Here is a 25565-nt window from a genome sequence, read left to right as displayed (position 1 = left end):
CTGAAGAAACCAAATGAGGGGAGGAAGATATCCACACTGGGCTGCTCAACTTTTAATGACAACAAATGTCAGTGTTGGAGGTTGATATGTAGAAAAATTAAAATAAGAAAATGAAAAATACAATGATGCAACTTCTTTGGCTGCCTTGGGTTAATTTAGTGAAGAATTTGGGGACTTTTTGGTGTAGCTTCTAATTTTGTGCTTGAAAACCACTATTTGCAATGAGTCAGGAACCCGGAAGTGCTGTGAAGGGAGGTTTTAGGGGGGTTGGACATCGTGTGTGTGAGTTGTGTGAGAGTGTATGTGTGAGAAGAGAGAGAGTAGTACTACAGTCGGCACCCTGGGGAAGAAACATCCAGTCTGCCGGCTGCCATCTGATTTGATCTCCCTTATTTGGAAATATCGACTCAGGCTGTTTAATAAGGAGACTTCACCCTGAAGAGCCCCTGAAGGAGCCTCTCAACAACCTGTTGCGTTTTATTTCCCGGATAAAATGGTATCAACGCCGCTGACATCCCCCTGGGTTCATGCAGAAGCGGTGACAGGTCGCCTTTAGGCTCGGATGTGTCACAGAGGAGGTTCAGTTCAGGCACACGGTGTCCTTTGAAAAGAGAGAAGAAGTGAACAGGACGAGCTGTGGGAGGAATACAAATCATACCTCTGAAAGAAAAACCGTCCGAGGAGGAGAATGAGTCGAGCTCCCGGTGGGAAGCGGTAATAAAAAGACGAGAGGAAGAGTTAGTGTTGCGTTTGAGGTCCGCTGTCCACTTCAGGGTACGAGGGGAGGAATCAGAGAAATCAAGTGTAAAAGTGCTGGAAAGTCCAAACTTAACGACGGGATGACTGTCAAGCTGGACTTTGAGGAGTGTTTGAAGGACTCTCCGAGGTTTAGGTAAGAGTTTCACCTGCTGAATGGAAAATAACTGAAAAAAGCGCAGCATAGAAAAAATACTTTCCTGAAGTCTAACCCCAGAAGTTTAGGTTGCAATAGACTCATTTTGTTAAATTTTCCAGTTTTAGCATTGTCTTAAATGTGCAACATGTGAAATACATTTTTTTTAGTTAAGATTTGATGGTGGGTTGGGGGAAGTCAAATATAGCAAAGCCTAGGTCAAAACGAATATCCTCAAGAGTACATTAAATAATATCTTGGTATCGTATTTGTTTAGTTTCGTATCGCATAGTTCTATGACGTATTGTATTGTATTATGTCCAGTTTACCACTTTACTGTACTGAAACTTACCATGTCCTATTTTACAATTTTATTACTATAAAATAGGATAAGGTATTATGGTTTGGTATGTCATGGTATCATAACATATGAAATTTTTACATGTTGTCCTATTATATTGTAACATATCGTACCTTACACTATCGTTCAGAACTTAATTTATGGTATCGTATCATGCTGGATTGTGTCGTATGGCATCGTAACATACAGGATTATTCGATACCACTTTTTTTCATACCAATACTAGTACAAGTACTCCCTCTTGAGTACTCACCAATAACAGTAGTATTTTTGAGACGTAAAATTGTAATTAACAGTGACAGATCATCGCCAACTACTGGTGAGGAGGACTTAATGCAAGATTTTTTTTTACTTGGAGTTTCAGCTGAGGATTTGCAGCCTATATAAGTACAGATACCTTGAAATAAGGATGGTATCGGCCCAATACCAATACCTGGTAACAGTACGCCCCCATCCCTGGTAACATAACATAACAAAAGATAACATAAAGTTACATTATGAAACGTAATGTATTCTATCATATCCTTTCAAAGTGTTTAAGTACATAATCAGACTTCTACTTATGTTGCTGTTATATAACTTTTTGTCTCCCTTTAGTAGTCTGTCAGGGTCTCTGAGGTCAAAGGATGCCATGTGACTAGAAGTGGAGTCAATAAAAGGGATGCATACAGGCCTGAGGGGCTGAAACTCTGATCCAAGATTTGTGTTTTAGAGTTTAACTAATTTAGAAGAAGCTTAGATGTCAGCCTGAGAAAGTAAGAAGTAATTCACTAAGCTATGTTTGCAGCTAAAGTTCACTGAGAAGCCCATGAAGACTTCTTTAAAAGCCTTTAAAGTTACAAACCATGCTGTCAGGTTGCTACTGCCACTGAGACGGACTCTTCCATCATTTTTCTTTCAACATAAAGTCAACATGTGGTGTGCTAATCAAAAGGGAAGTGTGGTTAAATTGGTTTTGCAAGCAGCTGGAGATAGAAGCATGGCAGGACTTGGGTGTGCCCCGGACAGTTTTTGGCCTCCTGCCTGAGTCACAGCCGCTGGTGTCATCCCTACCAGCTGATTTGGCATATTTCAAATCCCTCCGTCTCTCTTTTTGCTCCCTCTCTGTTTGACTTTATGAGGTCTGTGGAAAGTCTGAGTAGTAGCAGCAACAGCGCTGAGGTCTTGTGGTAGGCTGCAGAGCAGAGGAAGGAAAGAAGAAGGGTCAAGTAATCCCATGTTATTAATATGGCTGTTTGAGGCTTGATTCTGATTGGTCAGTTCTTCCCAGCTATGGTCTGTTATTACTTGATAGCTCACAGCTGCTACGAAGAACATATCCTTTCTTTAGACTCTGGAGACTAATTTTTCATTCTTAAATAATTAAATAATGTATAAGATAGGGTAAAGTGTCTGGGCTGTGGTAGTGGATAGGCTCCTGCTCACCCTGTCAGGGTTGTAGTCTAACAACCTGCTCACTATGCATCGTCCCCTCCATAAATAAAACAAAAACAAGACAAGAGCAAGAAGAAAAACAGAGCAGAAGATAAATAACTGTCTCTCAAATGTGCTGCCTCTGGTTACTTGGTAACAGCAAGGTGGGAGGGCAACAGGAAGAGAAGCGAGATGTTCTGAGGTGATCAGCAGGAGAGACAGGAAGTGTGTTTCTGCGGGGAGAACCACGGCGGAAACTCAGTTTCAACTCTGTCTTCATTTACTTTCTGGCGTTCTGGCCTGCGGACTGGAAAATGCGACATTAATTCAGATAAAAATGAAAAAGTGCATTCCTCTTTAATGAAAAAATACTTTAGCCCCCTGTTGAGTTTTTTTTTTTTTATCGTCTCCTTAGCTGACTTGTCATTTGGTCGTGTTTCAAAAAGGACACGACCTCGGACACAAACAAACACAGAAAACACAAACAGTTGCTCTCTGTTCAGATCCTCCGCTTGTCTTCCTCCACTCAGTCTCTTCTCTCTTCCTCTCCTCTGTCTCTGTCTCTCCTTCTCTGTCTGTCTTTCTGTCTCTCTGTACTGTTGGTGGAAGGCAGCGGAAACCACATGGTTGAACTGTTAGTCTGAGCAGAGACGAACGACACTTACTGTGAGGCCCAAAACCAAAAAGATAGCCATGCACAAGACAGCTTTGTGCACGTGTGAGAGATTTTTGAGGCTGTTTTTTTGTCTTCAGAACAAAGTGTATTAATACATTACTGAGCAAGTGGCAGGCTGCACGTTTGCTTTCAGAGCTGTAAGAAGCCTGGTCATGCAATATTAGTGCTACAGTACACCTCAGCTCTGTTGATTTGCCATCAGCTCTATTATTTTCCTCTTCGGTAACACTGTTTCTTTTCTTTTATTTCTCAAAATGTAGAAACTCTTTGGTCTTTTTGTACAGCATGGGTCTGAAATGTAAGAAAGATCGGGGGAGAGGGAATCGGGGAAAAAACCTGGGGCCTTATTTCTTGTTTTTAATTAAAATGAGTATAATAGCACATCATCATTCATTTTTGTATCAAACTTTATTTGTCATTATAACAATTACAACGAAATTCCAAACAAGAAATTGTCACCTTATTGTCACACACATACAAGGTAATCTTGTGGTGCACCACTGAGAAGCTTTATTTTTATTTTGTTGATCCAATGCTGCACTAAGTGGAGAAAAAAGCTATATCCATGTTGGCTGGAATGATACCTTCATTTGAATTAAATTAAAAAAATCACAGGACATCTTGTAGGAGTTTTTTTTCTTTTCTTTTTTCTTAATGCATTGCTGAAAGATCGGATCGGGAAATATTGGGATCGGCAGATACTCAAAATAAAAAAATCAGAATCGGTTTGGGAGCAAAAACTGTGATCAGGACATCCCTAGCCATAGCCCGTTGACCATGTGGCAAAAATGTTTGTCCTGTTAGGGATCGGTACCAAATTAGGTACTTTTATAGTTACCAACTGAATTCTGTCTGTAGTACCGAGTACCAACTTATGTAGAATCAATCGGTACCATGTTTTGATGAGGAAGTGGAAGAGTAGGCGATTATCCACTGTGATTTTATTATTGAACAAATAAATATTTATCACCACATAAACACACAAAAGTACAGAAAATTGGTACCATTGAGTACCGATACCAATACTGATTGCAAGGTACAGGGAATTGGTACCGTATCATTTCAAATGTGAAAGGTACCCATCCTAAGTCCCCGTCCTAGGCTGGAAGTAATGAGAAAAAATTTGATGTTTCATAAAATTTCCATTGGCTCAGCCTGTCTACTACCTGGATGTAAACAAGTACAGATGACAGTGTGTTAGCAGTATCAGTCTATTTTTTTTAAAATCTACTTTTTGGCCTTTAAGACCTAAGAGGACAGGACAGTGGATAGAGCAGGAAACAGGGTTAGAGCAAGAAGTGACGTACAGAAAAGGTCGGATTTGAACCCAGGCCACACCCTTGAAGACTAGCCTCATGCTGCTAGGCTACACCAGCACCCTGTTAGTTTTAGTTTTTAGCTTATTCGTTTATTGCTTCATGGACAGTCCCCTTTAATTCACTATGCAGTAAAAGAGGCAGCTTTAGCCTGTACTGCTAATTTCCAGCTGTAGTCCCCAGCAAGTTGTAAAATAGGCAGCCTAAAATGTAATCATAAAAAGTTAAGTTAGGCAGTATTTTGCTCCAGAAAAGGGGATAGAGTTGTTGCTGTATTTGGTTAAACTGGCACATAACCACTTCCAAGAACTGTTGGAACTAGCACTACTAACCTTAGCCGCACTTTGCAAATTAACCTGACGTTGTTTACCCACACCTGACGGATTATTCCATTAGTATAGTAGTAACAGTACATTCTGCTCAGGTTCGACTGTTTTCTGTGTGTTCCTTACCTCTAGACTGGTTAGTTAATCAGCGATTGAATTTGAAAACCGAACAAGTAATTATTGTTTGCTTTTGCAAACATCAAAGTCTACATTATTGTTTAATGTGTACTGCCTTTCACTTAAATGAAACTTTTCTCCAAAACATGATATGCTAATCTCCATCTCTAGTAAGTGTTCCAGTGAATATGTTCAAGATGACCTTTGACCTTTAGCCTCTGTGTGTATTTCGTGTCTTGCAGAGCCGAGATTGAAGTGGTCCAAACCGATGTGAGTGAGCTCGAGACACGATTGGACAAGGTGAGAGACATGCACCAACACTTACACACACAGTAAATATCACGCTGAGTCACTGCTCTACTTTCCAAGACCAATGTTCTCTCCAATACACACAAAAATAAACTAGCTCACAAACAAAAAGTTGTTTTTGAGTCGAGGTGGGTGTTGATTAATGAGGTTTTTCTTACCTGAAGTAAGCAGGAAGTAGCTACAAGCACTGGTTCCCTTTAGTATTTTCCTACTGTGAGTACTTAGTATATGTTCTGCTTTGAAACAATAATGGCTGTTTCTTATTTATCGCTTTAGTTTCAGATCTGCTCAGGTGATAAGACCACATGCAGCTTCTCTGTTCCTCCATGTCATGAATAACCTGAAAATGCTGTTTCACTCAGCAAAGTGTTTTAGAAACAGTAGATGTGGAAATTTGTTAAACAGCCGTAGACAAAGCCCTTGAGTTTATTTTACTTAGCAGTGTGTGTGTGTGTGTGTGTGTGTGTGTGTGGTAGCAGGGAGATGAAGGGATTTGGAAAATCTTGACTAACAAGGTTTAAACCCCTCTGCACTGCTCAGTTGTATTTGCCCTAAAGCAAAAGAAGGATGTTGCTCTTTAGCTGAACTCAGTCAAAATGTCCCTGTCTTACCTTTGAGCCATGTTATGATAGCATGCTAAGGTAACGTTTTAAGCCATGTTAGCATATTTTGGTTGCATCTGGTTTCTGTTATGCTCATAATATCAGCTTAATACATGCTAACTTTACTGTGTTGGTTCCAAAACTCAACTCTCAAAATAACACTCTACTCTGCGCTACATTCTGCTAGCTAGCTGTGTTAGCTACTGGTTGGTCTGAAGTTAACAAATTTCTCAGTCAGGGGTTAATTGGGAACAAAAATATAGCTAAAAGAAGAGCAAGTAAGCACTTTTATTTTTCATTTGACCAGAAATATCACTGAAAATGAGCTATAATGTTTATCAGTGCATGCTAGGTAAGTGACGGGCAAGTGTTAGCATGTTTGTTACATAACTAACACATAAAAGCTTACAAGTGTATTTTGGCTGTTAAATAGCCTTAAATACAACTTAAAATGAGGAATAAGGTTTACCAGTACATTCTTGGATGTGTAAACGGCAAGTGTAAGCATACATCTAATAGCATACATCACCATACAAACGCTAATAATATGAATTAAAATGTTTTTCTGCACAGGCTAAGGTCATGACAGACAATTGTTACCATACATGTAACGTATCTTACTAATAACCAGTAGCCCACAGGAATTTTATCACTGTAAAATAACCAGAAATATAATTTAAAATGAAGAGCTATGTTTCTCAGTGTATGCTAGGTAGCTAAAATGTAAGTGTTAGCATACATTTTAAAAAGCTAGCTTATGTCTTGAAGTCCCAAAATGTTTTTTTTTTTTTTTACTGGCACACTTGTGTAAACTCTTCATTTGTTTCTAAGACATTTTGTTATGAGACTTAAAGATACAACAACCAGTTTTCAAAGCCTGTAAATTCCAGCAATGTTCTGGCTGTAGTTCATTTTAATGAACTCCAGAGCAGGTTTAACAGAAGCTGGGGGCTTATTCAACACGTCGGATTAGACAAACGTCCAACTCTGGCTGTTTTATTGCCCTGATGTGTGGACTCCTGAAGTAGCTCCTCATTATGTTTAATTATTCATACTGGTTATAACCGGCAGTTTGTCATTTGGAGTGTGCCTCATTGAGCGTCCAAGAGGAATTTCACTGCATGTCTTTGTCATCCAGCTTGTGAAACAATGCCAGGCCATGCTGGAGGCGGGCAGAGCCTACTGCCAGACCAGCAAGAGCTTCATCAACGGCCTGCGGGAGCTGGGACACAACTGCTCCGGGGACAACATGATGGAGGTGAGAAGGGCACTGTGGCAGATGTGGTCATCAGGGAGTTATTTATGAACTCCTGTAGTTTTTTTTAACCAGGTGATGTCACGTCTACTTAGAAAAGAATGTGGGTTTCACTTTTTATACTATATACATCAAAATTATTTAGAAAGATTGGATAACTCAAGAGAGACTGAAGGGGAATGATGAGGACGAGAGTGAGGAAATCAGTCCTGACACCAGTGTGACAATGACTTTAACTTCTGTACATGGGGCGCCTGCTGTATCAACACTGTTTAACTGCCACTCTGAGTATTGGTATAACTTTTGATTAGGGCTGTCACTTTACTGAGTTAATTTGATTAATTAATTACACCCCAAATTAATGTTTTATAAAAATCAACGTGATTAACTCATTGACTGCAAGAGCATTTTCAAAGATCTTTCAAGACCCAAATAACATTGTTGTCTTTGACTGTGTAAACACCAAAACTACATTAAAAAAGTGGACTCTCTTCTTTTATGCCTCTCTTCCTGTTTTCGATCCAAAAAAACATACAAAATATATATATAAATTTTTTTGATCACGTTCATCTATCGTGACACATCCTCAGTTGGAGCGTGAGCTGTCTGAACTTTTCTGACTTACAGCATCTCTCTATGCCTCTGTCATCTCACATCTTCTCCACATATCTATGCTGAGCTCTCATCCAAAGAGAGCCGAGCTCTCACCCACAGTAGTTTACAAGCAGGATTTTGATTGACAAGCTCCACCAGACCCTTCCACCCCTTGCAGGAAAACTTAATTTACTTCTGTAGATGCAGTAACATCTTCTCTTCTTTGTGTATTGGGGGCCTTACAGAGATTGATTTGATTAATTAATTAATTACAAATCCTGTAATGAGTTTGATTAATTTTTTAATCACCTGACATCACTTCTTTGGATATATCCAGAGGCTACTAGAGTTGTGTAATTCATTGATTGGTCACAGACTGTCTACAAAAAAGATGGATGACAAGACAGATCCTTAAAAGTGACACCAAAATTTAAAACTCTCCCAATGGCAACTGGGACATGGTATAATCTGTATTATCAAAATACTTGTCTATGTTTTTTTTTTACATGTTATCAATATATTTAGTTCATATCATGCTGATTTAAATTCAAACTCACATTTCTGAGTTGCAGTTTGTTGTCTATTAAAGGGGCTGTGATTGACAGCTATGTTGACAAATGCACTTCAAAAGAGGAAGTGAGAAAACCTGGGGAAAATTTAACTTTAACTTTCCTGGACAGCAAAAGCCTGAAGAAGGAATAGAGTGCGTTAAGATCCAAGGTTCAAAGTTTCAGTTTTGATCTCTCCCTGTTGCAACTGCTACAACCAATGAGCTAGCCTTATTAACAGCTCGTGGTGTATTTAGCAGCTAGAGAGGGCAATAATCCAAATTGGAAGTGGTGGAGAACAAAAACAGAGTCAAAATTGGGGCAAATGTTGGACTCAAAGTCTACAATAATGTTAAATTATAACTGCAGTCTGATGTGTGTGACCTGCAGGAGTGTTTGGAGAAATTTTCCAAGAAGCTGTCTATCATCCTGGATGCACAGGGGGTGAGTGTGTCTGCCCGTCTTTTTGTATGTCAACCTCATTCACAGTCACAGCTCTTATCTGACGCAGTATGTGGTCGAACAAGGCTGCAGCACGCTGTCGAACACTGTGACATTTACCAGTTATCTGACTGTGATAGATCTGTCTCTGTCTTTTTTCCCCTTTAAGGAAGTGATTGAGACCACACAGAAGTCAGTCAAGACGAAGCTGCAAAACTTTGTGAAAGAGTGAGTGAGCTGTTTTTTGCAGGCTTCCTTGTTGGTGCCTTATAATGAGTGTGGTTCCTTCACTCAGCTACCTGCATCAGGCTGAGTCACCCAACCTGTCTTCAGCTTATGGAAATTATCAGAGGCTTATCATGATGGTAACAGTGCTAATGCTAAGAGAGGAACACCTACACATCCATACAACATGACACTGCAGCAACCGCATTCACTGCTGACTCCCACCTCCTGAATGCAACATGTTAACACCTCATCGCTAGACTACAAACTGAAAAGGGGTGGAGCTTTGTTCCAGTGCTGCTAGTGTGTAATTTTTCCCTTAGACTGGACCAGTGTTTAAAAAACATTTGTCAAGGGGCGCCTCCATGAGGTTCACCCTTGCGCAAGTGACTCTGTCTGATTAAAGGCATAAAAAGCCCAATAAACTGACTCCGAATGTCCCATATTCTGCTCCTTTTCTGCAGTTTAATATGGATCATTGATGTCTTCATGAAATGGTAGTAACATGTTTTGGTCCACAAAGCCAATAAACCAAGCACAGCAGCATTATTTCCAGGCTCTCATAGCCCCTCTGTTCAGAACGGTCTGATTTAGTGGGCGTGACCTTCATATGTAAATGAGCTGCAGCTGATACCGTCCCACTCTTTCGCATCACTGAGAGCGGCGCCACAAGCTCCAAGTGCACAATGTTTAGAAAACAGCGAAGCTTGTTTACCGTAACGTTACAGGCTAAAACAACAGGATAACTGCAGCTAAAGTTAGCATCCTGAAGCTAACACGGAGACAGGAGGGACACTGAGGAAAAGCTCTTCCATCTGCTCCACAGCACACAGCATTTAAAATACTCACATTTCCAGGGTCTGAGGTTTGTTGGCAGATGGTTGGTAATGTGCCTGGATTTAGGACCAGTCTATTCGCTAGCCCTCTGTTGGACTGTCCAAAGTTAGAAAAGCAGTCGGCCATGAAGTGACTAGCACACACATGCACAGTTTCACCGAGTGTAGCTGGCACATTTCCTTGATAAATGAACTCTAGCCACTTAGTCTTGTCTTCTTCTGAGATGAGAAGCTTGTGCATGGAACTGTGTGGCTGTTTACAGCCCAAAACAGAGCAGTGATGGCTCTTCAACTTTGGCATTCTCCTCCTCTCCAGCAGCCGGGAGGGGAGTGGGCGAGGAGGGGGTTCGGGGGTATCTGCTCTGGTGGACCAATCAGGTCAGACTTGCTCCTGATTGGTCAAAAAAGGGAATCGCTGACATCGGCAAATTCCCCAAATCCAAACAGCTCGTTTTAGGTCAGGATTTTACATTCACAAGCACTACTAAGTACAGGTTTTGTCATTAAATATCACATTTTGTGGGCTGGGAGGAAAGACAAAGACCCACAAATTTCACTAAAAGACTTAGCAAAGTGAATTTGCATAATATGGGACCTTTAATTTAAATACTGGGGCACCTGTATGACCTAGTGGTTAGGTTGCGTGCCCAAGACACAAGTACTGGCTTAGTTTTGTGAATTTACCGAAAGTAAAATACTCATACAAGCAAGAATATAACGCCTGTATTCTGTCTTCCAGAGATGTTCGTCGTTTTAAGGAAGTACGTAAGGAGTTTGAGCGTGGCAGCGAGTGCCTGGAGGGGGCGCTGGCGAAGAACGCTCAGGCTCCGAGGGGGAAACAGCATGAAGTGGAGGAGGCTAGTAACGCTCTGCTCAATGCACGGAGGACTTTTCGGTCTGAGGCCCTCGATTATGTCCTGGAGGTGAGAAGAACAAATGGATGAAGCAGCTGTCATCTCACCCCTGTAGCTGTATTTATAGACTGAATCTGTTGATCCAACAATGTTTACAACTCTATAGTTAGCTCTGTATATGTTCTGCACTGATCTGTGTTTCATCTTCTTTTGAAATGAACGTTAGTTAAGTTTCTATTTTTGGGATTGATCTGCTGTTCTTTTTTTTACCTCTGATTTTATGTCTTCAACACTCCTTTTTAAATAAAAGAGCCTCCACAGACTCCATTACAACCCAGACTTCATAAATGATAAAAGAGACAAAGACCAAAGACAATAAGTCTAGAGGGACAAAAACCACAGCACACACTTCTCAAATCATTAATGGAAAAAAGATGAATGGAAAACCAGTCAGTGTTTTAAAACAGGATGGAGGAGCAAAGTGTCTGCTTTCTGCTGAGCTTCCTCTGTTTTGACTGAAACAGGTTTGCTTCAGGCCTTCTCATCAGTCTGGCGGTTGTGGCTCCCATATTTTGGCCAGTGGCCTCTGAGTTTTGTTTTCTTGGTTTGTGGAGAAATGAGCACTATCTCCAACCGCTGCTTCCTTGTTTTTCAGATTAACGTCATTGAGGCCAAGAAGAAAACAGACATTGTGATGGCAGTGAGTTCATGTTGACCTACTTTGAGTTTATTTTGTTATTTCAATTAACTGTGCCGTCTATGACTTCTAATGGATTTTCTGAAAAAGTTGTTTTAATGGAGAATCTCAGGATTATTAAAGAGATTGTGAAAGCGCTGCTTTAAATGACTTTTCATTTATCCTGTCAGGTGCTGTCGCTGATGGAGGCTCAGGCTCAGTTCTTCCAACATGGCCACCAGTCGCTGTCAGAGTTGGACGAGTATCGACGCAAGCTGAACGAGGAGGTAAAAGCTTGTTTGCTGCTGATTGATCTTATTTGCTTTGTTCAAATTGTATTTGTTCTGGCAATCATGTGGAGTAACAGGAGCACAGAGACTGATGACAGATGTAGCTGTGCTAATTTGGGTTAAGGATAAAGAGACAGTTAGCCTGGTGTTAGCTTTGTGTGGGTGCTCTGGAAATGTCTAAAAAGGTAAACAAGTAAGTCTAAAGAATTAAAAAGAATAAGATATACTTCTTTTCATTGGGCAAGTGATTTTGATGTCAGATAAAAGGCTAAAAAGATACCATACTTGAGTCTGTATGCTAACCACCCAGCTAACACAATACAAGACTAGCTTGTTTGTGAAACAAGTGAAAGTAGTAGCAAACAGTTAGCCCAGCCTGCTTTTGAAATATAAATAACCTACATTACTAAGTCTGTAAAGTAAGAATTTTAATATCATTTTTACATTTTGAAAAACATCCAGCTAGCTGTTTACACCTCTTTCCAGACTTTTGGCTAAGCTAGGCTCATCACTTTCTTGGCACCAAGGTTAGCTTTTAGACCTGAAACTTGCATTGGTGTACTTGTCTGATTCTTTAGTTTAGTTTGGTTTAGTTTATTGTTTCTTGGACAGTCCCCTTTAATTCACTATACTATAAAACAGGCTGCTTTAGCCTCTACAGCTAACAGCAGCTGCAGTCCCCGGACAGTTGTAAAATAGGCAGCCAAAAATGTAATCATTAAGTTTTAAATTACGATTAAAAACAAAAGAAAATACATAACATGTTTGGTTATAAAGGCCTAAAACAAAAGGAAAAGAAATACAAGACCATTGTTAAGCAAATTAACCAAAATGTTCTGTTTAGCTTAAAATCCTGCAACTAGATTTAAATTTTCAAAGTTTGAAATGAAATGAAAAAAGAAGTTGTTTGAACAATGAAAAAAAATCACTGCCGATTCTCAAGTTAAGATACTCAGTATGCTTTTTAGCATTGCTAAGAATTGAGAATGTACGTGCTAGCTTGCAAAAATGCATATAAAGGGTTTTAACTTTTTGAATATGAGCAAGATTACTAGTTTCAAATTCTTGCTTGTGTTGTACTTTACTTTGGACAAAAGCGTCTTGAAAATGAAACTGTAGAAAGGAGAAACCATACGTTTACATATAAATTTATACCAAAATGTATTAAACCATACTTCTGCTAAATTAGTGTTGCTACCATTTTTTTACGATTTTTATTTGGAGTGTACATTTTATCTTGACAAACGGATGGTTAGCATTTAAGTACATTGTATTTATAATAAAGCTAGGCTTTGATTGACATTGGACCACAGAAGCCCCAGAGGTTCAAAGTGTAAACAAAGAGCACAAGCGAACACAAATAAACATCTTAATGTTGCATCATCCATTTTTTTTTAGATGTTTGTAGCCTGATATTGGAAATTCTGCCACAACCAAACTTTCAATCAACTGAAATAAACTTTTCTATCAAAATTGGAGGTCTATCATAGGACCAAATGGGGATTCCTTGGCTTTTGATATCAGACTCAAGTGGACACTTGAGGAACTGCAGCTTTTTGCACTTTCCAATTGGCTTCATTTTCATCACCAGACGTTACAGTTTGACACACACAGTGCTCACGATCCTGTCGGAAGTGTCTACAGTGACGCCATTACACCTTAGTGACCTTTATTGCAGAGCTGCAGAGTTACTGTGCCTCAATGTTACACCTCTGTTTGTTTCATGTTGTGAACAAGGAGTAACAAGGGCATTAATATCCTGTCTCATTTAGCTTTTTTAAATAAACATTAAAAAAGTAAGTCAGATTTTATGAGACAGGAAGTTGTTTTTAAAAGTCTACACTTATTTGAAAGAAATCTTAAACATATGTTGAAAAATGTCTCTGATGTGCTGAGACAAAATGTTTTTGGGTGGGTTGATTGCATCACATGATTTGTTGGCATCAGAAAAGGCAAGTCACAAGATGACATCACACTTCATCGTGACAGGAAAAAGTGAGCGACAACAGGAAATATTTCAAACGGCTGTGCATGTGTGTGTATGCGTGTGTGTCTATGTGTGTGTGTAGGAGTGTTAGTCCCCCAGCAGTCCAAACTGGAAACTTTGCAGAAACGTCTGCATAGTCAACCAAAAAGACCAGCACTGCTATTTTTCTTGTCTTTTCTTTTTTTTCTGGCTTATCTTAAGAATTTAAAACAGGAAATGAATTTGTCAACGTTCACTTGCTAAATCATACCACAACAAGGCTCTTCCTGTTTCAACAGGAAATGATAGGAGCAAGAAACGGCAGATGATTGAGAGACAGTGAGGAGTGAAACACCAAACATGCTTTCTACAAGAAAAAAAAAACGTAATGTTCCTCAGTTTGGCACAGGATGCAGGAAAAGGGTTCAGCTCTTCCTAAGTTCTGTTTCCTGGAGTCTGTAGGAGTGATAAACCACCTCGAACTTGTTCTTGTCTCACTGTTTCTGTCTTTTCCACAGAGGAAAATATGTCAGAGTTGAAGGAAAAATGCAAAATGTATCCAAGCAGAAGTGAAAGATTTGATGAATTGTTTTTGTATTGTGTTGATGACAGTTTCCAGTCCTTAGTTTTATCCCTTTTTCAGTATTAATAGACATTTCTATAACTTTCATGCTGTTTAGGATCTGTAAGTATTAAAGAGGGGGTATTCTGTTTACCAATATTTTAAAGGTGGATGTAAAGTAAAAATCCTGGATGTTCGAACTAAATGTGTTCAATTTTTTTAACTGCTACTATTTGTATTTTGAAGTAATCAGAAAATTCATCTGTAAACTGCTCAAACACTCTGGCCAATCAGAGTGAAGGGGGTTTGTGGAGCGGGGAGCCTTAAAGAGACAGTAGCTAAGGAAACATGTTTCAGTCAGAGGCTGAAAAAAGGCTTTTTAAAAACAGTTGTGTGAGAAAAATTGGTATTTTTTGAGATCTTGTACAACTACTACCAGAAAAAAGAAGAACAGTACCCCCTCTTTAATGTTTACATACCTGCACGGGTCACACACAAACAGATAGACTGTAATAAAAAAATGGAGGTCATCTTGCTTGGCTCGGAGTGAGGTCACCACAAGAACTGCTCCCCCTGGTGGCTGGCTGCAGTATAGGTCAAAAAATCTGGCTCTCCAGTCATTCAAGATGGGCTGTGGTCAAACTTTAAAAAATTAATACTCCTCGTAGAAATGTTTCTTAGGTCTGATTGTTGTAGTGATTTGAAGATATCATTTGGCTGTCTTGTATTCAAGTCCTCTTTTTTCTGAAGAGTTTCGTTTTCATTAGTTATAAGAGGTTAAAAACAAGGTTTTACGTAAAGTTTAAGGATGATTGACAGCTGCCGTTCTTGTGCATTTTTTTCGGGGATTGTAAAATATGTCGGGAGGTAGAGTCAAGAAGTTATTAGATTCTCGAAAGACAAAAATAATTATTATTTTTGTCACCCAGCTCCACTCAGATTTTCCCAGAATCCCTCACAGTCAACTGCTGCCAATGGCTGCGCCTGTGACGGGGGTATTTTGGCTTCAAAACCGTACAATGATAAATGGCGGAGCCACGTTGTCCACTCAATAGACAGTCTATGGTCTCACATTGCCAGTCAGTCGTACATAGTCATAGGGTTAAATAAAAAACAGCCTGCAAACCTCCATCCATTATTTGTACTTCTTTACACCTAAACTGTAGCGCATATTAGAAAATTTGCTTTTTTTTGTCATTACAGCACACACAGTTTGTCCTAAACTCTGCCAGGGAGAAAAGGGACATGGAGCAGAGACATGCTGCAATCAAGAAAAAGGTCACACATCCACAAAAATCAACATTTTATATCCTTGAGACATTGAATTTTTAATCCATAGTCATTTATGAGACTTCTCTGACATTTCCAGGACGTTTCCTACGATGACTCCATCATGGATTTTAATGCAGATGCTGCAAACGGGATAGCAATGGAGGGATACCTCTACAAGAGAGCCAGCAATGCCTTCAAGACGTGGAGCAGGTAAAAGTTAACCCTCTGAGTGCCCACTGTTGGCGTTTCTGTGCTTCACTTCATGTCTCTTATTTCTTCTTTTCACCACAGACGTTGGTTTTCCATCCAGAAAAATCAGCTGGTGTATCAAAAGAAATTCAAGGTGATTTCAAGGATTTGACTGCTTTTCCACTTTGAAAATGTAGAGAAGAAGATTTTGTAAAATGAAAGTGTGTCTGTGACTCTCACAGGACCAGCCCACGGTTGTGGTTGAGGACTTGCGCCTGTGCACGGTGAAGCCCAGCTACGAAAACGAGAGACGGTTCTGCTTTGAAGTGGTCTCCCCGTCAAAGTGAGTGTGTGTGTGTGTGTGTGTGTGTGTGTGTGTGTGTGTGTGTGTGTGTGTGTGTGTGTGTGAGCAAACAAACTTCTCCTTTCACACATGCATGTTTTGGTGATGGTGGTATAAGGGGATAAGTGTCACCATCATTAACTTAGCCGTGTGTGTGTGTGTGTGTGTGTGTGTGTGTGTGTGTGTAGGTGTTGTTTGTTGCAGGCAGACTCTGAAAGGCAGCAGCAAGCATGGATCAGCGCCGTCCAAAACAGCATCGCCTCAGCCTTCCAGGAGCACAGAGAGGATCCACACAGCCCAGTGAGACACACACACACACACTGAAAGTTACACACACACTTTTTATCTTTGATCTGCATGTTTCAGACGGAGTTTGAATCCAAGGAGACACCATAAAACTTGTCATCCTGTATGTTGTGATTCTTAATTTCTGTATTTCTCTGTGTTTTCAGAGACAGCGATGCAGCTCCATGTCGGCGAGCATGATGGTAGGCGGCGGAGGAGGAGGAGGAGGAGGAGGTGACCAGGAGAACACCGGCTGTAAGGCTCTAGAAGAAGTTCAGGCCATACCAGGGAATCGGCAGTGCTGCGACTGCGGGGAGCCCGGTCCTGATTGGGCCTCCATCAACCTGGGAATCACGCTGTGTATCACCTGCTCTGGGATACACAGGTACACACACACACACACAAGCTGACACACACACTTGTATGAAGAGTTCACTTAAATGTTTTCTCCTTGTTTAACAGGAGCCTGGGAGTCCATTTCTCCAAAGTGCGCTCCCTCACTCTGGACTCCTGGGAGCCTGAGCTCATTAAGGTAATTTCACCTTTAACAGCCTCATTATCACCATAACAAAGAGCTCCACTGAGCGTGGGGATTATGTAATCTTTTATATAATGCTCACTTTAATTGAACACTCCAAATAAAGCAGCAAACAGATTCTCATTGTTCCTGTTTCTCCGTTTGTTTGTTTGTAGCTGATGTGTGAATTGGGAAACACGGTAATCAACAGGATCTACGAGGCGCGGATTGATGAGATCACCATAAAGAAGCCACACCCCTCCAGTCCCAGGTACTGATAATACACGAAAACTAAAGCTAAACTAACTTTAGACTTGATGTTTAAATCATGCTGGAAATGATCGACTGTAAATAAGAGATGGGTATGGCCATGATGACATCACTCTGTGGGGTACAGCTTCAATTTTTAATTAAAGAAAATAATTGATGTCCTTTTTTTCTTATTTTTTAATTTGGGACCGAAATTGAAAAAAACAGCATCCTTTGGTGTTAAAATAGAAATCCAATGCTAAAATCGTCAGAAACTGCAGTTCCCAAAGTATCCACTAGAGGCTTGCTCTTAAAGCCAAGGAGATCCCATTAGCTCCCATGTTAAAATAGAGGTTGTGACATCCCTTTTTTTTTTTTTTTTCTAAATCCATTGTTTGGGGATGCCATGTTAGAAATGCTGACTCAGCCTAGCTTTGGTCAACCTAGATTGATGTAAGGACCCAGAGGTGGGAGGTGTCAAGCGGTTCAGCTGATTTCACTCCTCACTCTTCCTGTGTTTCCTGCTCTATCCTCAAAATAATGACCTGAAAACAAGGGTAACTCAGAATAACAAAGAAGAAGTTGAAGCTTTAGCATCATTGCTAACAGCTACAGTGTTCCCACCTGTCAGTCAATCCAGCCATGACCTTAGGACCCAAACCTGTTTTGAACAAGGTCTAAAAAAAGGGTTATTTCTGCCATAAAGATTGGCTTCTTGAACAAGTTTCTGGTCTCTGGTGCTTCAGCGACCAACCTCAAGTGGACACTCAGGGAACTGCAGTTTTAACACTTCCTGTTTGGCCTCATTATAAGACCAGGGTGTGCTGAGTAGTGTCTTTCAATCAAGCCAGTGGAGTCGTCCCTTTTCAACATTTAAAGACTTTTCTTTTTGGCTCTACTTTGAATAACACAAGACTGTGTTCACTTTATATTAACAGTGGTAAAAACTGTGATACCTATGACATCATCATGACTTCTTACACTTAATATAAAGAATCAGGAAGACGTGGACTTTCGAAACAAAACTGTCTAACACTGATAGGATTTTGGTTGCTTTAAAGCCCCAGATTCAACCTGAAAGTGCAACTTTCACATGTTTCCTTTGCCATTTAACTCCATCTGAAGGAAAAAAAAAAAGAAAAAGTGAAAATGAATATAAAGTCTGCCAATGCAAAAAAAACTATGATGTGATCGCAAAATTTAAGCTAGTTAATTAAAATACTTTAAAATCTCAATCCTTATGTCTTCATTGAGATTTTCTCTCAATCAACACTCTTTATCTCCCCCTACTGTTACTCTGATGTCATTACATGAAGCGGTAATCATAGGACTCTACCTTTATTTTTTTTTACCAAGTTAAACATAAAAATCTCACTTTCTACTTTGCCTTAATCGACCCTCCTTCCTCAGAACTCTCCAGAAGCTTGTTTGTGTTGACAACACGTTGAAGTGTAGCACCTGTAAATATCTCTGCGGTTTACACATGATTATATCAGCAAGCTTCAAAACTCTCCAAACTTATTTTTCAACTTCCTCTTCTCTCTGTGTTGTGTCACAGCGGGCAGGAAGTGTAACAGGTACACGACACACATGGTTAACAGCGTGACTGATGCGTCCTCAGGAAGCCGAGGCTGTCTGTTTTGTGCAGCATGACGTTTCAGTTTTGTCTCAGCCTTCCTTTCCCTTTTAGGTCGTTTTCTTTCAGCTGTTTAGTAAAAGATGGGTGTCTAAGACGAGGGCTCATGAGGCATTTAAGGTCGAACCAGAGCTTGTTTTATTTAAATTTATGGCTTAATTAAAAGCCACTCTGCACCTCGGGGGCATGTGTTAGCATTCTTGTCTCACAGCTGTGCAAGCAAGCTGTTGAGTCAAACTGAAAACAAGAAACATCCTGAAAATGCAGTGCAGAATCTCACTTTCTGTTTTTTTCTATGTTGTTTTGTTTTGTACAAAGTTTTGACAATTTTACATGTACTCGTTCATTTTTTCCCTCTTTTCATGTTTTTGTTTCTGTCCCTCAGAGGAGACAAAGAGTCATGGATTCGTTCAAAGTATGTGGAAAAGAAGTTTATCCAAAAGCTTCCTGAAACCGGCAGGAACCCCCCGCTGAGGCGATCCAGCGCCAGGAGGAACCGAGCAACCACGCAGGAACGGACTGTGCAGCGACCACCGCTCAAACCCAAACCGAACCGAGCCACTCTGCCTCGAGTCACGGGTAAACACAGAGCCTCTGAAATCAGAAAAGTTAGCTTTTTGCAAAGTTGTTGTGTCAACAAAATGACACACACAACCCTTAGGCGTGTGATCCAGCTGAAGGCGTGTTGTAGCAGGATAAAACAGAAAACTTGTGCTTCTTTCCTTAGGGTTGACCCCCAGTGACATCCAGAAGAACAACACAAGCAGTCACAACGGTGAGAAATGACAAAATGCTGCCCACGTTTAACCTGACAGCACCATTTGCCATGTGTTCGTCACTGATGGTCACACTGAAACTGTTTTCAAAAAAGGACAGAAAAAAAATGTCTTGCCTTTGTTTTTCTTAGCTCTGGACGAGGAAGAGGAAGATCTCAGTGGTCTTCACCCCGGAGCGTTACTCTACCGCTCAGCAGCTCTGCAGAATTTCCCTGTCATGGCCGACGCTTTGGCGCATGGAGCGGACGTCAACTGGGTCAACGTGGCTGAAGAATCGAGCACACCTCTCATTCAGGCCGTCTCAGCTGTGAGGAGAAATTCATCACTATCTTTATGTGTAGACAGAGCAGATCCCAAAAGGATACACCATGATTATTCAGTGATCTTTAAATGATCTCTAGCATCCTAAACTGGTTATATTTTTACCTTTGGGGGAGGGTTGAAATAGGAATGGTTAGATATCTCAATAAAGTAGTGTTCAAGGTCCCAAGAGGATGAACCGTAAACATGCCCTCAGCAGTCTGTGCTTCATTGTACATCAACATCAGTTTCAAATATTGTATCAAATAGATTTCCCCTTTTTTTAGTGCTCAGGTTTTGTAAAATATGCGTTAATTTCTCTGAATTTCTTGAGTTTGGGGAAACACCTTCGCACCTTTAGCCCTCTTATGCTAACCTATTCGGACAAGACGTTAGCATTGACAAAATCTTTACATTTCCTGGATATAAAAGTGTTTTGTGTTTTTGTTTCCTCACCAGAACGCGCTGGCCGCCTGCGAGTTCCTGCTGCAAAATGGAGCAAACGTCAACCAGGCAGACAGCAACGGGAGGGGACCACTCCACCACGCCACTATCCTGGGTCACACTGGGTAAGACTTACTACATACACACACTTATACACACTTAAACATACATTTATTTTCTGAAGTAAGCAGCTTGTGAAAAGCCTTTGGAAGCATTTACTGTAACATGAAAGTTCAGACCAGGCCAAATGTCCCCGCTTTGCAAAATGGTCCTTACTCCCAATTTTGAAATTTGTCTTTGGTCCTCACAATGAAGGCTATGTGGGGACACTAACTCACACACATATAATGTCATACTTTTTTGATATAATTTTGAAGTTTTTTTTTTTTTTTTTTTTTTTTTTTTTTACATCTTTGAAACCTTAAGAAAAGCCTATAGATAACATAAAAATAATTGTATAATCAGCCTTAATGTCCTAACTCAACAGATGGTCCTCAGAACGATAGATAAACAAGCACACCGTCTCACACACAAATGCACAAACATACAAAACAGACTCATCTTAAATTGGAAATGTCTGTATTGTGACATAAAAAGAAAGGACACAAAGTCTATTTAAAAAAAAGAAAACTTTTAAAAAGTAAGTACAGTCTTTATTCCTCTCAATAATTGCTATGCATAAACACTTACTCACACACTCATCCAATGTTATCTTTTTTTTCTCATCTTGGTAATTTTTTTTCAACTTTTCTAAAGTTTAATGAGACAAACACACCATCTCTCACAATTTTATGAAATATATTTGAAAAAAAAATCATCTAAATTGTCTGCTTTGATGACCTAAAAAAAGGAGAAGACATGAACCAAAGTTGACTGCAAAAACACTTTGGTCCTCATAATGATGCGTATTATGAACACTCACTCACACACACAAAATATTGCACTTTTATTATCATTTCCTAAAGATTTCTGCAACTTAAAGAGAAACTTATGAACATATTTTTGAGGCCATTACTGTAAACTCAAGTAAGGATCCATCTAAATGTCCTTAGATTTTTTAATGGTCCTCATTGTGATGGATAGTTAAACACACACACTCACTCACACATATAAAACAGACTTTATACTTCAGAAATTCCTGTGTGGTGATAAAATACCACAAAGTAACCAAAGGATGTGTAATCAAACAGACATAAACCATCAGATTAAGAAAGAACAGATACTTATTGTGTGATAAAAAGATACACCACCGTGAGCAAACAGAATCACTGTAACTGAGTTAGACCCTGGCTAAGGTGGAGTCCTCGAGGAGGATTGGAAGTGCAGGAAATATAAAGACAGTACTTTATACACATACTCAAAGAAAATCTACTTAACGCCTCTGGCCCGGTGCCCAGGACCATTTACGAAGCCAAATAGATGCACTCTGTCTCCTCTAACGACAGCACCGTGTAGTGTGTGGTCAGACATCTCAGCACTAAGGAGGTAATGAATTGATACAAAATACAAAAGAGTCTCTGGAATCACAAAATTACGACTTTAGAGCTCGGCGTCAGGACGTTTTTTATCTCTAAGCGTCTTTGTACTGCTGACGTGATTTATTGGTTTCAGTCTTTGTAGCTTTATAAGAGTTAGTAATGTTTGTCAGATTGACCCGGAGTGTTTATATGTCAGAGAGGTCACAGAAGATATTATTTCACTGCCTATTAGAAAGTCGAGGACGTTATCTCATCAAACCAGAATCTGGTTGCAGACGTTAGAGGAAAGACATCAGCAAATTTATTAAAGATTTTTACGATAGCATATTAAATTTTGGTTGGTTTGAAACTAGACACTGTATATCACTCATTCTTTTCATTTTGTATTGTGTTTTCAACAGTAATGTGTGCAGTTCTTCAAATTGCTTTTAACGCTAAATACAAGTTATCATGTCTTTTACATTTAGCCATAACATTTCTCAATTTAGAAAAAGATGTGCCAGTTTTTCATTTTTTTATGGTTTTGTGCACTTTTTAGTTAGTGTCGAAATGTTTGATTAAGGTTTGGGGTATAATGGTTGTATTGATATATGCTCTTGCAGACGTGGCATGGTAGGTCATAAAGGGTTAAAGGTCCCATATTCTGCTCCTTTTCTGCAGTTTAATATGGCTCATTGATGTCTTCATGAAATGGTAGTAACATGTTTTGGTCCAAAAAGCCAATAAATCAAGCACAGCAGCATTGTTTCCAGGCTCTCATGGCCCCTCTGTTCAGAACGCTCTGATTTAGTGGGCGTGGCCTTCATATGTAAATGAGCCACCGCTGATACCGCCACGCTCTTCAGCGTCACTGAGAACGGGGCCACGAGCTCCGAGTGCACAATGTTTAGAAAACAGCGAAGCTTGTTTACCGTAACTTTACAGGCTAAAACAACAGGCTAACAGCAGCTAAAGTTAGCATCCTGAAGCTAACACAGGGACAGGGGGGGGGGGGGGGGGGGGGGGCTGAGGAAAAGCTCTTACATCTGCTCCACAGCACACAGCATTTAAAATACTCACATTTCCAGGGTCCCAGGTTTGTTGGTGGATGGTTGGTAATGTGCCTGGATTCAGGACCAGTCTATTCACTAGCCCTCTGTTGGACTGTCTAAAGTTGGAAAAGCAGTCAGCCATGAAGTGACTAGCACACACATGCACAGTTTTACTGAGTGTAGCTAGAACATTTCCTTGATAAATGAACTCTAGCCACTTAGTCTTGTCTTCTTCCGAGATGGGAAGCTTGTGCATGGAACTATGTGGCTGTTTACAGCCAAAAACAGAGCAGTCATGGCTCTCTAACTTTATCACAAGCACTACGAAGTACAGGTTTTGTCATTAAATATCACATTTTGTGGGCTGGGAGGAAAGCCAAAGACCCACAAATTTCACTAAAAGACTTAATAAAGTGATTTTTACATAATATGGGACATAGTTCTTGCAATGAAAATGCGTTTTGTGTATCAATGAGTCATGTTTTTTTACTCTTTTCTTTGTCGCCCCAGGTTGGTTTGTCTGTTCCTAAAGCGAGGTGCAGACTACAACGCCAAAGACAAGAACCAGAAAGACCCAATAACGATCTCGGTGGACAACGCCAACGCAGACATCGTCACTTTGTGAGTGCCTGAGCCTGACAAACCTCACAGTGTTGTCGTACTCGTGGCGGTATCTCTAACGATTTTCTGTTTTCCAGGCTGCGGATCGCCAAGATGAACAAGGAGATGCGGGAAATGGACGCTTTTGGCCCATCAGGTCAAACGGGGGGGCAGGGATCTGGGGGTTTAGGGGGCGGGACAGGAGGTGGACTGGGCCACACGAGGAAGAGCCTTCAAGCTATAAAGAACCATATCAGCGGCTGGGCTCTGGGAGGACAGGGCGATTAATTATGGGAACAGAATAAAATTATCCCAAGAAAATCTGAACAAGAGAAGATGTTAGTGACGCGGCTTTTAGAAATCATGTGATGTTTATCTGCAGCATCTGCGGAGAGATTATCCTTCCACACATGTGGGCCGAGGAAACGTGCGTCATCATTCCTAGGATTACGAAATGGAAAACTGCTTTCCTTGAGAGAGCGTTTAGACCTTGTAAACTAAAACAGGGTATGACAGAAACACGACAACGAGTCGATATTTTGAAACAAAGAAGGGACGGTATGTGAGAGACAGTCTTTGTAGCACTTTGATGCAAAAAATGCTGCACTTTGAAACTCACGAGATCTTCTCAGAGCATGTGGGTTTCTCTAGTTTTAAACCTTTTCAGGCTCGCTGTTTGTCACTGACAGATTGTATATACGTGGCATTTTTATACACACTTTGTACAGCTTTATTCCACGTCTTTTTAAGCTGAATTCTCAGTGTTTGGTTTGATTCTCATGAGCTATTCTGTGAATAGTGACTCAGTCTGAGCTGTGACCTATTAGGTGTTGTTAGACGTCCGTGTTTATTTGTACTTCTAAGTATTTCATGCTGTCAGTCAGGTCAAAATGCCCTCCAGCTTGAGTTTAGTGGGTTTCATTTGCTCCTTTTTTATGCTGCCATCCATTCTTTCATGACAACGAGGCTCCTTTGCTTGGTTTACACTCATGAGGGAATGGAAACGTGATGCTTTTGTCTGCTGCTGGTCAGTATTTCATGTGCTGTGCTTTCTCATCGTGTGTGTGTGTGTGTGTGTGTGTGTCTCCTTTGCCTTTCGCCCTGCTGAGATGTCCGGCTGGTCTCTCATCTGCTTGTGCAGTGTGCCACCTACTGCAAACTCAGAGGTAAAGTGCATGTGCATGCCTTAATGTGTGTGTGTGATAGTAAGAGTTGCATGCTTCTTGCTTGAAGGAAGAGTTGTTGGATTTTGCAGCCATTAAAACCGTCCTCCCGTTAAATTATAGCATAAAAGACCGCAACAATTTTTAAGTGTTTCTTCAGCTTTTAAAAAATGTAAAGCTCATGTTTTTCTTTGTCTTTTTCTTTTTTTCCAGGTGATGAAACGTACCACGACATCTTCAGAGACTTTTCACACATGGCTTCAAACAACCCTGAAAAGCTCAAACGCCGCAGTGCCGACCCCAAAACTTAACCAGCTGTCAATCTCGCTGCAAAAACTGAAATTTAAGCAAGTTTTTTTGTTTTATTTTGAATGAAGATGGTTTTATTGGACCCAGTATGAGCCAGAAAATGTCCTATTTCAAGATATTTCAACACAAAAATGATGTCTGAATTAGGGATGAGTACTGATAAGTTTTATTGATTCTAATGCTGTCATCAATTACAGGTTTTCTGTGTCAATGTTTTATTGAGTTTTTAAGTCAATGAATGTGACATGATACTTTTGGTCTTTGATGCCGTTTGTCATCAAATCTTTTAACATGTTGGTGGTGTTGCTGCTTCGATCTCTCTGCAGTTGTCTTGGGACTTCTGATGCTGACAGACAAGTCCATAGCCCATAATCACTGACTGTTAAAAAAAAAAAAAAATGGACATCATCTCAATTAGCTCTAAAACTGCTCCCCCTGGTGGCTGGCTGCAGCATAGGTCAAAAGCTCCATCTCCCCAGTGATCCCAGATGTAGGAAAGAGAATTAAGGCCACTGAAAAGACAAGTCAAATTTTTTTACTACAATTTTTTTCTAAAAAAAAAAAATAATAAAAAGTCAGAATTTTGCGATCAAAGTCAAAATTCAGATTTTTTTTTCAGTCTCTGAGATTAAAGTCGGAATTCAGAGGTTCAAGTCTGAATTGTGTTTTTTTTTTCTCAGTCAGAGAGTTCTGAGAATAAAGTAAATATCCTGA

General features: G+C 40.2%; 1 protein-coding gene across 1 annotated transcript; it reads left to right on the top strand.

Moving 5' to 3' along the window:
* Positions 1–308: 308 nt before the first annotated feature.
* Positions 309–25358, top strand: acap1 (ArfGAP with coiled-coil, ankyrin repeat and PH domains 1). Its single transcript, XM_074662229.1, has 23 exons — positions 309–892; positions 5344–5401; positions 7151–7270; positions 8800–8853; positions 9020–9078; positions 10651–10834; positions 11421–11465; positions 11633–11728; positions 15463–15537; positions 15629–15741; positions 15823–15874; positions 15963–16063; positions 16252–16363; positions 16516–16733; positions 16811–16880; positions 17042–17136; positions 19136–19329; positions 19478–19525; positions 19658–19833; positions 20286–20395; positions 23290–23400; positions 23478–23536; positions 24756–25358. The coding sequence occupies exons 1-23, from the start codon at positions 840–842 to the stop codon at positions 24851–24853; spliced, it is 2301 nt and encodes a 766-aa protein (XP_074518330.1). The 5' UTR covers positions 309–839; the 3' UTR covers positions 24854–25358.
* Positions 25359–25565: the final 207 nt, after the last annotated feature.

The sequence above is a fragment of the Halichoeres trimaculatus genome, unplaced genomic scaffold (assembly GCF_033239565.1).
Source record: "Halichoeres trimaculatus isolate MK-OKI-2021-1 unplaced genomic scaffold, fHalTri1.1 fHalTri1_scaffold_22, whole genome shotgun sequence".
NCBI lineage: Eukaryota > Metazoa > Chordata > Actinopteri > Labriformes > Labridae > Halichoeres > Halichoeres trimaculatus.
The sequence above is the reverse complement of the archived record's forward strand: the minus strand, read 5'-3'. Positions and strand labels throughout refer to the sequence as shown.